The sequence below is a fragment of the Lycorma delicatula genome, chromosome 8, assembly GCF_047948215.1.
Source record: "Lycorma delicatula isolate Av1 chromosome 8, ASM4794821v1, whole genome shotgun sequence".
In the NCBI taxonomy this organism is placed as follows: Eukaryota; Metazoa; Arthropoda; class Insecta; order Hemiptera; family Fulgoridae; genus Lycorma; species Lycorma delicatula.
Genome location: NC_134462.1, coordinates 44,720,327 through 44,730,781, shown reverse-complemented (window position 1 = coordinate 44,730,781; position 10,455 = coordinate 44,720,327). Strand labels below are relative to the sequence as shown.

Here is a 10,455-nt window from a genome sequence, read left to right as displayed (position 1 = left end):
AATGATGCCCTACAATATTATTTTTTTAATTGTAATATCATATTGTACAGAAAAAAGGTATGAATTTCAAAGTAATACATTTTTTATACGCAATCTAATCTCAAAAATCAAATTTAAGTAACATCTGCCATTATTTTTACAAAACATAACGCCATAATTATATTCACAATATTAAAGCTTGAACTTGGTTGATTGATACATATAATCCGATAATAGTGGATATATTAATCTGTAATATGTTCTTATGTGGTTTTACATCCACTAGTAAATAGTATATTATAAATTGTTTTGGGGGATTAACTTACCAATACTCTGTAACTAGACTGTATTATTTTTAAAAAAACTAAGCAATCTGAATTTTGCCCATGATAAATAAAAAAATATAAATCTATAAAATGTTATATTATTTACAGTTTTATAACTGTAAATAAAATTTGAAGTAAATTGAATTTGAAAATTTTTCTGAAGTAAATTTAATTGCTTCCATGTACTTAAAAAAAATCATACATTATAATTAATACATACATTAAACTACATACAACATAATTAAAATACATATATTAAAAATTAATTATAATTTTATATCCTTGGTTGCATAAATGTTGAAAATTACCCTACTTAGGAATATGATTTTTTTAATTTTTAATAAATGTCTCATGTTAAAAAGAATGTTCTTTTTATGCATTATAATTTATTAATAAAGGAAGTATTGAAACCTGTAATGTATTTACAGTGATAAATTATTACACTGTAAATATTTCTAGAATTTACAGTTGTATTTCTTCCGTATTAATAATTTAGCTACTATAAATTCTTAGTTGGGCAGTAATTATTAGCCAGTTAAGAAAAATTTTTATTTGTAGCGATAATATTTCAAAATCCTGATTCATATATATATATATATATATTAACTCCCTTTACATAACTATTATTTCTTTTACTTTTGATAGAATTGCTACAGCAGTTACATATTTTCTTACATTCACTGCTGGCTTTTCATCAATGTGAAATTGCTATAATTATACAACCCAAAATGCTGAATTATTTTTTTTTCTTTTTAACTCACTTAAGTATACTAGTTATCAACATATGTCTTGGATTATAAAACATTAGAAAACCCCAAAAAACACAACCATGCACTAGAGCATGGTGCATATGGGAGATGAAAAAGCATTGGATTTATACCATCCGTGCTGAACACTCAATCGCACATGGTTGAGTATATTTGTAAACTTCTTACTTGTTCATAGTGGCAATTTATGTTAACTAGTTTTCTAGTCTTTTAATTGATAAAAATAATTTATTTCTTCGTTTTATGAAAATAGAGCTAACTCTGAGGATTTTACTTTTAAAAAGTCTGTGTTAAATTTATGTGCAGTAAATTCTCAATTTATTGCATTTAGAATTTTTTTGTATCGGTTCGATTAAATTTATAATATACTTTCATCTGATTACATCTGACTTGTTTACATCCTGAAAATAGTGTTTATGTAAATTCCTCTCAACATTTTAGAATAGATCTGACAAACAAGTAAAGCAACTATACTATTTATGTTTTAAACACTTAATGAAATAATACATTTTATATTTTAACATTTTTATTTAAAAGAATAATAATAAAATTAAAAATATTTACATAATGTCTACTTTATTATAAAGATATAAATAATCACCTAAAAGTAATTTAAAATTAAAATAATAGTGTCAATATATAATTATAAAATAAAAGTAAAATATAATTGTCTAATCAATAGTAACTTAAATACAAATAATCTATAAGATAAATCTATCCTCTTTCAAAAGTGATGAAAGTTATCGCTAATTTAAAATTCTCCTAATTTAAAATTTAAGTAGCTGGTTCAATGTAATTACCAGCGAACTGTACAGTAACAAAATTTAAACGTTTCAGATGCACTAACACATTATACAGAGTTTACAGTATAATGCTAACCCCCAACAGTAGAGATAGAAAAACAGCTCTACTACCATGCTTATGTGTGTGGTCAGCAGGTTGCATGTATGCATAGACCACGTACCTAGGGCTCAGTAATGTCTTTATAATCAAAATAATTTTTTTTTATAATTTAATATTTTTATACTAATAGAATATAGACAACAAAGGTGGTTTTCCAGGGTTTTTTTCATTTTTGTGTTTTTTTAGAGTTGGCATTTATTTTTTCCTAAAATATTTTAGAAAAAGTTATCTTTTAAAAACTCAGAAAAGAAAGGTTAACTCATTGACAGCTGCCATCATAATAGATTAATTGGTTTACTGAAACGAAAATTGTAGTATTAAATGGCAAGGTTATGTATAAATATGTTTTTTAGCAATCAGTCTGTTGAAATTTATTTTTAGCTTTATAAACTTATATATAAAAGGTTATGTGTTACTTTTATTTGAATTTCAATACCAGTCTTCTTGTTGTATTTTATTTGGTGTGCTTCAGTTAAAAATTCTTCCTTTCATTAACCTAATAACTGAAATAGAGCTGTTGAAATTTAACTAGGCTTACAGTTGAAAAGAATTATACTCAGCTAAAAAATAAAGAAAAAAAAATTTCAGATCAGGGCCATATATTTATAATAAACTGAGGCATATTGATTTATAGTCTTTTATTTTAATTTATCAAATGAATTATTCCTATTTATACTAATTTAAAAATTGAACAATGTACTTCAATACTTATTGATAATATAATATTTGTAAATATAAAATGAAACACAAAATAATGTATATATTACAAACACAATTCTGTTTTATATATATTGATTTATAAAAACTTAAGAAAAACAAAATCCTTATGTAGTATTAAATTTGAGTAGCTCAAATATATAAATTTCTACCAAAGTAGTTGCATATACACCTAACCTAGCTAGTACTGTGGATGATTTTTTTAATATTTAAGATGTTTCATGTAGTTTCCTGCATGAAACAGAAAGAATCATCAAAATTTTCTGCTCCAAGGTAACATCAAGATTTTAACATGAGTTAAAAATATAATTTTTATATCCATTTTCATACTATATTTCCTTAAATGTAATAACAAATTTGTGATGTGCGGAGTCTTGCTGCGAATCGTACACTATTTAGGATTGCATACTTCCCAAGCATATGAAACTAGATATAATTTTTTGGTGTAAACATATTTGTTGGACTTTTATTCTAAAAAAACTTTTCTAAAAACAGATTGTACCTTTACAAAACTCTTTCTTACAGCTGTGATGCATGTAAAGTACTTGAGCTGCACGAAACACAGAGAATTTCTCTAAGAGTTATAACATTTACTATATGCTTATTTTTTTGGTGATGGTGTCACATGTAGCTGAATATCAGTGGTATTTTATTAAATTCTGCGTGCTGATATAACAATATACTCATTGAAGAAAACTACTTCATTCCTCATATTATCTATTAAGCCTGGTTTGGGATGTGATTGCTATTCTTGAGGATGGCTATGCTATCATTTTTGGGAATGAAATGTGTTAAAAACTGTCGGATTTTTTTATACTAACAGCAGTTATACTAACAATATCAACACGCTTTAAATTCTGTGGTAATACTAATATATGAACTTTATCTGTACAATTGTACTGTTATCTTAATTTAAGATTATATAACATTATGTTGAAAAGATTGTGCAAAAAATAAACAAAATCAATAGAAGTAACATTTTACCAGAAAAATCTGCTTTAAACAAACCATTAAGATTATTATTCCATAAAATAACTGCACTATGAAATAGAGTTACTGTGAAGATAGTAGAGATTCCTTGATAATACAGAAAAAATAGCCAAAAATTCATTTCGTTAAGAAAAATTCAAAGTTCATGAGAATTTCCATGCTCATTGAAAAATAACAATTGATTATTTTTTAATTCCCAATAAAATATTTTCTTTCACATTGTAGATGGGTAATAGGTGTAAATAGTTATCTTTTCGTAAGTATTTCAGAAAATGTCCCCCTTTTCAAGAAAAATGGATTCATTTGTAATGCTTTTAAAATTGTCTTTAATTTGGTTTCTTTCATACTTTTTCCACAAAAAAAAATGGCTTTCGTTTATATTCAGTTAAAGAAGCAAATAATTTTCAAAAAATTAATGTTGTACTATTTTATTACGCCTATGACTGTAAATTTGATCTTCAAAGATTGTTAGTTTTAAAATTATAAATTCATTTGCAATTACAAGTAATCAGAAATTAAAATACACAAATACTTTTACTGTCTAAAGACTTTATTCCTTCATTGTCTGTTTATGACAATACACTTACAATGCAGTCAACTTAGTTCACCATTCATTATACATTATACTCTCTACTTTTCCAGGATTTATTTGTTTTCACTTTCTATAGACATTTGGCAGATAGAGTTCAACAGTAATAGCCTATAAACTTTCTTAACATGAAACATCTACCAAAAAAATCTCTTATTTACAAAATTAACTTGCTGAATTTAAACAAAAGCTAAGGTAAGCAAAAGGTTAGAATAAAAACAATATGATCTCAGTAATTAAAAATAAATTTATCATGATTATGCAGCTGAAACATTAAAAAGGAGAGGATCAGCATTAGCTGCAAACCCACTGGGTTGTCTAGTGGTAAACTTGTCATTGCAAATTGGCTGATTTTGAAGTTGAGTTCTAAGATTCAAATACTCATAAAGGCTTTGGCATAATCTAGTAAAGACTTTTATATGGATTTAGTACTAGATAGTGGATACCAGTGTTCTTTGGGGGATTGGGTTTTAATTAACCACACAACTCAGGAATGGTCAACATGAGGCTGTACAAGACTACACTTCATTTGTATTCATATATTCCTCTAAAGTAATACTTTATAGTGGTTCTGGTGGAGGCTAAAAAGAAAAAGAGTATCAGCTGCACAATGTTTAAAAAATCATACTTTATATAATTTTCTTTGTTTTGTTATTTTGAAAAAAGTATATTTTTATTTTTTTTAACAAATAGTATTATAAAGAATACCAAAAACCAATCATATATTTCACATTCCACCATCATTTTAAGAAAATATTATTAGATGTTTTTACTTTCTAATAAATTGGTAAAATAAGTAAATAAAAATGCATATTTTATATGCTTCTACAGAAGTTTATTTGTTATTTAATTAAAGATAAAAACTATACTTTTTTTTTCTTTTATTTTACACCATGTTATCCTTATTTTATCTTTCAACCATTTATAATTTTTAACTTAATTTATTTACCCTGAGGAAAGAAAATCAATTTTCTAAAAATTAAGTTAAATTAGATGAATAAAAAAAAAATTATGTAGATACTTAAAATAAAGTAACACAACTGTAAGGAGTTGAAAACCTAACATTTTATTAAATGTAAATATCCATTAGTGCAAAATTAATATGAATATGTTATGTAAATTATTTCTTGTTTCAAATAAAGTATAAATTAAATAAAGAAATTATTTAAACAAAATGTATGTATTTTATTTGCCGTGCTATTAGTCAGATTAATCCTACTACTCATACATATCATACCTACTTCTCTGTGTAAGTACACAGTCCTGATACCCAGATACATATGGATTTGGCAACAATAAAATGTGTTTCTTGTTTTTAATCCAATGTAATCCATGGTTTTTAATAGTGTTTCATAAACAATAAGGAAAATTATTCTTATTACCTTACTAATATACAAGTAGAGAAACAAAATCAACCTATTGTGTTCTAATACAGTATTTAGTGTTTTAATAATCTATATATTTATATAAGAAGGTATAAGAAATTTTTATATGTGATTCGAAGGTATAGAACACTTAATACAGTAATAAAACATTATAAACTGAGATTTTATGTATACTTGTACGATTGAATGTTTCCACTGTGTGATCATCAGCCACAGTTCAACTATCCAACACATTAATTTTCCCAATACTCAAATCACCAATAGATTAGGCAAAATTAGTATTGTACTGTAATATTATATATACTTCTCTATGAAATTCCACTAACATTTGATCAATTTCTTTTAGTTATAGGCCATTAACCTCTGATGAAATTTAGAAAGATAAGGCCAATCACATTGCAAGATAAAGCACCCATTTTATGGCTAATATTATAAATGATAGGCAGCAGAATTGTTGAAAATGAAAGAATATTTAGGCTGCAACAACTGGCTATTGATCAGTAATTAGTTTATCTTCAAAGTTATTCTTATTTGCAGTTCTTAATGTCTCATTTCTAAGTAAAGCCACTTCTCCCCATTATTTTCACTTCTTGTTTTCCACATTCATTATTTAGAAAATTCTAACCGTACATCTTATCTTTCACTCATCAGTTTTGTATATTTGTTTTTTTTTTCAACCAAAACTCATAGATAATTTTTAACTGCATATTTTAGTTGCTGTGCAGAAAGTAAAAATTATTCCCATTTTAGTAAATTATGAATTATTAATATTTTAAAATTACAAACATTTTTCTCACACCATTTAAAAAATATGCCTTGTAGTCATAAAACTCGATTAAATATACAAACTTTTATAATGACAGATCAAACTAAATTTTATAATAAAATATTTTTAACAATTACAAAAGATTTCTTTGAGTAACAGTGAGTAAATCCACTTTCATCTTCAACAAATGAAAAATGTTGAAGTATATTATTACAAATATTTTATTTGATTTGTTATTATAACATTTTATTTATTTAAAATAGTTTTTATCACTATCAGTTTTGGACAAAAACATAGCATATACATACAACTTGCTACTTTTCACAATTTTGAAGAATGCATTATAGCTCTCTTGCTTATAATTTTCATCTGTGTTTATAAGTTGTACATTTTTAAAAAAAAATATCTAATACATTTTTAAAAGAATGTTATGTTTATAAAGTACTAAATATTCATACCTAGTGTACAATAAATCAATCTCTACTTTGAATGGTATACTGTTATGAAATGTTATCAGCATTTGACATAACAGTAGTGTGCAAATTAATCTGAACACAGGGAATTTCTATGTTGTGGCTATACTGTTGACCATATCATATCTATTCTTTAAGTTATATGTGTAATGTAGGGTTATTCTTTGGCTATTTAACAGTTTTAATTTTTATTACAAAATCATTTTTCCATATGTTTTGCTCTGTGCGTTTTGAATATATAATAAATAATAGATATAACTCCAAGAAAGCATTCAAAAACTGTTTCTCTTCCTGAACATACAAGTATGACATGACAGTAAGCTTCTAAGCATAGTGTTGGACTAAGGACAGTGAATGCTATTTTAAAACAGTTTAAAGAAACTGGTTCCTTTTCACCTCAGTAGAAAGGCAAATGTGGTCATAAAAGAAAGACTACTCTTACACAGTATCAGTTATTAGTGAGAAAAAGCAAAATTGATCCAAAATTGTCTGCTAGACTTAAACCAAGAATTAGCAGCCAGTGGAACAGATTTACACATGACAACTATTAGATTCCAACTTCTTGAACCTGGATGGAAAGCTCATTGGCCAGCTAAAAAGCAGCTTTCAACACCAGTAATATGCAAAAAAGGCTCTTGTTAGCCAAAACATTCTAACTGGACCACAGAAGACTGCAAAAATGTTATGTTTTCCAACAAGTCACCTTGTTCAGGGGTAAAGGGTTCCATATTTTAAAAAAGCAGAAGACAAAAATATATCAGGCTCATAACCAATAATCAGTTAAACACCCCTAAAAAAAAAAAAAAAATTTTTGAGTTGTTTCATATTTGAAGGCTCTTGCTAATTCCAGTAGATGGTATGTTGAAAAGTATTGCATATATCAAGATTCTGAAGGAAAGGGTTGTGACACAAATTTCCTCCAGGCAATGGAGTGCTCCAACAAGATTTGACACTATGCCATATTGCCAAAATTGTGGAAAACCTTTTTGAGGAACAAAAAAAAAATTAAAATACTCCTGTGGCCAGGAAACTCCCCAAACTTAAACCCAATTGAAAATCTTTGGGCAATAGTCAAAAAACAACTCAAAAATGAATTGTATCACAAAAATTGATAACATTAAATAATAACAGTATTTTATTTCAAGATGAAATCAAAAAAAAAGTGTAGTACACTTCTTGAATTGATGCCAAATCCTGTACATGAATTTATGTATGTACAAAGAAATCTTGAAAAAACTAGAACTTAAAATAATGATTTTAATTCTTTAAAAAGATGGTTATGAAATTCCATCTCCTGTTTCTCAAAACATGAGTTTAGACTCATGTTTTGAGAAAAAAGTCATTAAAATTTAAATAATATGACCAGAATATTTTTACAATGCTTAATATGCATCTATGAGACAAGCAGTTGCTCAAAAAACATTAGTAACTTGACCCAGATCCAGTTTGTGTCTGAACCCAAATGTTTCTAGTTTGTGGTGGTACAATTCTGCCTGTGCATATAATACAAGAAATAGGTAATATCAGATGTTACTGTAATTGGACATCCATGTTTTAACAAATGTTAATGAAAATTATTTGTTATACCACAATTTTATGTTCCTATTAAAATGGTATAGAAATATTAATTAATGTAACAGACATATATTTTTAGTTTTTTTATTTATGTAATGTTACAAGAAAAATTGCATTTAGGAAACATCAAGAAAATTGCTTATAAGTATGTTATACTGTAATGAAGATTACAGCGTAGAAAGAATATTGCCAATTAAAAGTATGAATATTAAAGATAATGTTTAATTAGGATATTTGTTCAATTGCATCCTCAGATTTGTCAAATTTCGAAATTATTACAGCCTTTAGATTGATCCTGTGAATATGGGTCTGTTATGTTTCTTGAACGGCATATACTTTTTTTTTGTTCCATCTACTAAAAAACAACAATAAAGCTATTGGTTATGAATACATGACATTGATACATTAAAACAGAGAATGTAAAGTGAACTAGTTAAAATTCAATTCAAACAACATGAAAAGATTATAAAAAAGCCAACAATTAGTTTTTTCAAAAATGAATTGCATAACTTCACCAGTGTAAATGGCATAACTTTTGTGGCCTTGTAGAACTAAGTTCTACAATTCATTTTTGAAAAAAACTTACGCCAGAAATTTTAGGAGACAAAAATTTTAACCTCTTCCTAGAAAATAATAATACTTTATTTAGAATTATGACTTATCTTTTTTAAACAATTTTAAAAAGTTATTTTTTAAAATTTAAATTTATTATCACCCACTTAGGGATTATTTTCTTAGAAACTAATTTTACTCATATTCTTCCTCTAGATTAAGGGAGCCCCAAAATGGAACAAATTGTTTTCTGCAATTAAATATATTTAATACTAAAAATGTATTCTGTTACCCATAATAAAATCACTAAAATACCCCTACCCTAATGGAGAAGCTCCCATATTTTTTTTTTTAATTTTGATTCTAATTTATTTAGAATCAATTTTATTGAACATTTAATCATTAAAAAAAGTCCCTTGATGCATGAACCCTCAAAATTTAAAAAAGTCAAAAACATATTTTTAAAATTGTGATGTTATATTAATATTAGACAGTTTGGTTATTACTTTATTTTGTTGAGCATCTTTTTTTTTTTTTTTTTTTAACTTCGGGACCACCGTTAAGTATTGCTTCAGAGGATGAGATGACTGATTTGTAGTGTGTGTGAAAATGCCATGCCTGACCAGGATTCAAACCCAGGACCTCCAAATGAAAGGCCAAGATGCTACCACTTGCACCATGGAGGTCGGCATCTAGGCTTCAAAAATTAAAATTAAGAGTTTTAAATAAAATCAAACAAGTAATTTTATATTTAATAAAAAAGTTTTTAAAAATTTTAAAGATATTTTTTCTTACCATAGAACTAGTGGATTGAAGATGTAGAAAATATAGCTGCAAAAAAGCTCCCATTAACTCTTTTTCTGAAGCAATACATAGCTAAAAAAAAAATATATATATATAGTCTTTTTTGGGAAGGGGTGAATATTAAATAAGAATTTTTGGTAATTTTTGATCTTGATAAAGAAAACTTCAACTATTGTAGGAAATATTTTTTGTTGAAGTCCCCCAGTAAAGTTTTGAAATTCTTTACAGAACACCTCTTTGCTCAAAATAACCCCTTTTTTTCCAATTTTTGCAAAAATGTAATACATTCTTTTCCTCCCTAAGGTGGAATCTATCTACCCAGTTTAAAGAAAATCTGTCAATGGGGGTCCAGAGTTATTGGACCAAATACAGGCTTAACATACATAGTATTACATACATATGCACATGACACTACCATACCATGATACAACTACCATGACCATGACTAGTCATGAGTATGCATTAACATCTGTCTGACAAAAATTGATTTTTTGAACTTGGGAGCATTGAAATAAAAACTTTTTTCACAGATTATTAACAATGTACTTAAATCTATTTTTTGTTAAATTTTTTTATCATCGCATACATTTTTTTTACATCACATAAACTCCAACCACTCAACTGTGGAA

At 26.4% G+C, this 10,455-nt stretch overlaps 1 protein-coding gene across 4 annotated transcripts in view; it reads right to left on the bottom strand.

Annotated features, from left to right (window-relative positions):
* Nucleotides 1-1,731: 1,731 nt before the first annotated feature.
* Nucleotides 1,732-10,455, bottom strand: part of LOC142328614 (uncharacterized) — a 63,629-nt gene continuing 54,905 nt past the window's right edge. Inside the window, exons 9-10 of one of the 4 annotated variants that reach the window (XM_075372435.1) lie at nucleotides 9,818-9,898; nucleotides 1,732-2,535 (exon numbers count right to left, since the gene is read on the bottom strand). In XM_075372435.1, the coding sequence (XP_075228550.1) occupies nucleotides 9,825-9,898 (74 nt within the window). In that variant the 3' untranslated portion in view covers nucleotides 1,732-2,535; nucleotides 9,818-9,824. Of the gene's footprint in view, nucleotides 2,536-8,592; nucleotides 8,826-9,817; nucleotides 9,899-10,455 lie in introns of those variants that run through there. The other 3 variants (XM_075372434.1, XM_075372431.1, XM_075372432.1) reach the window with 3 other exon arrangements.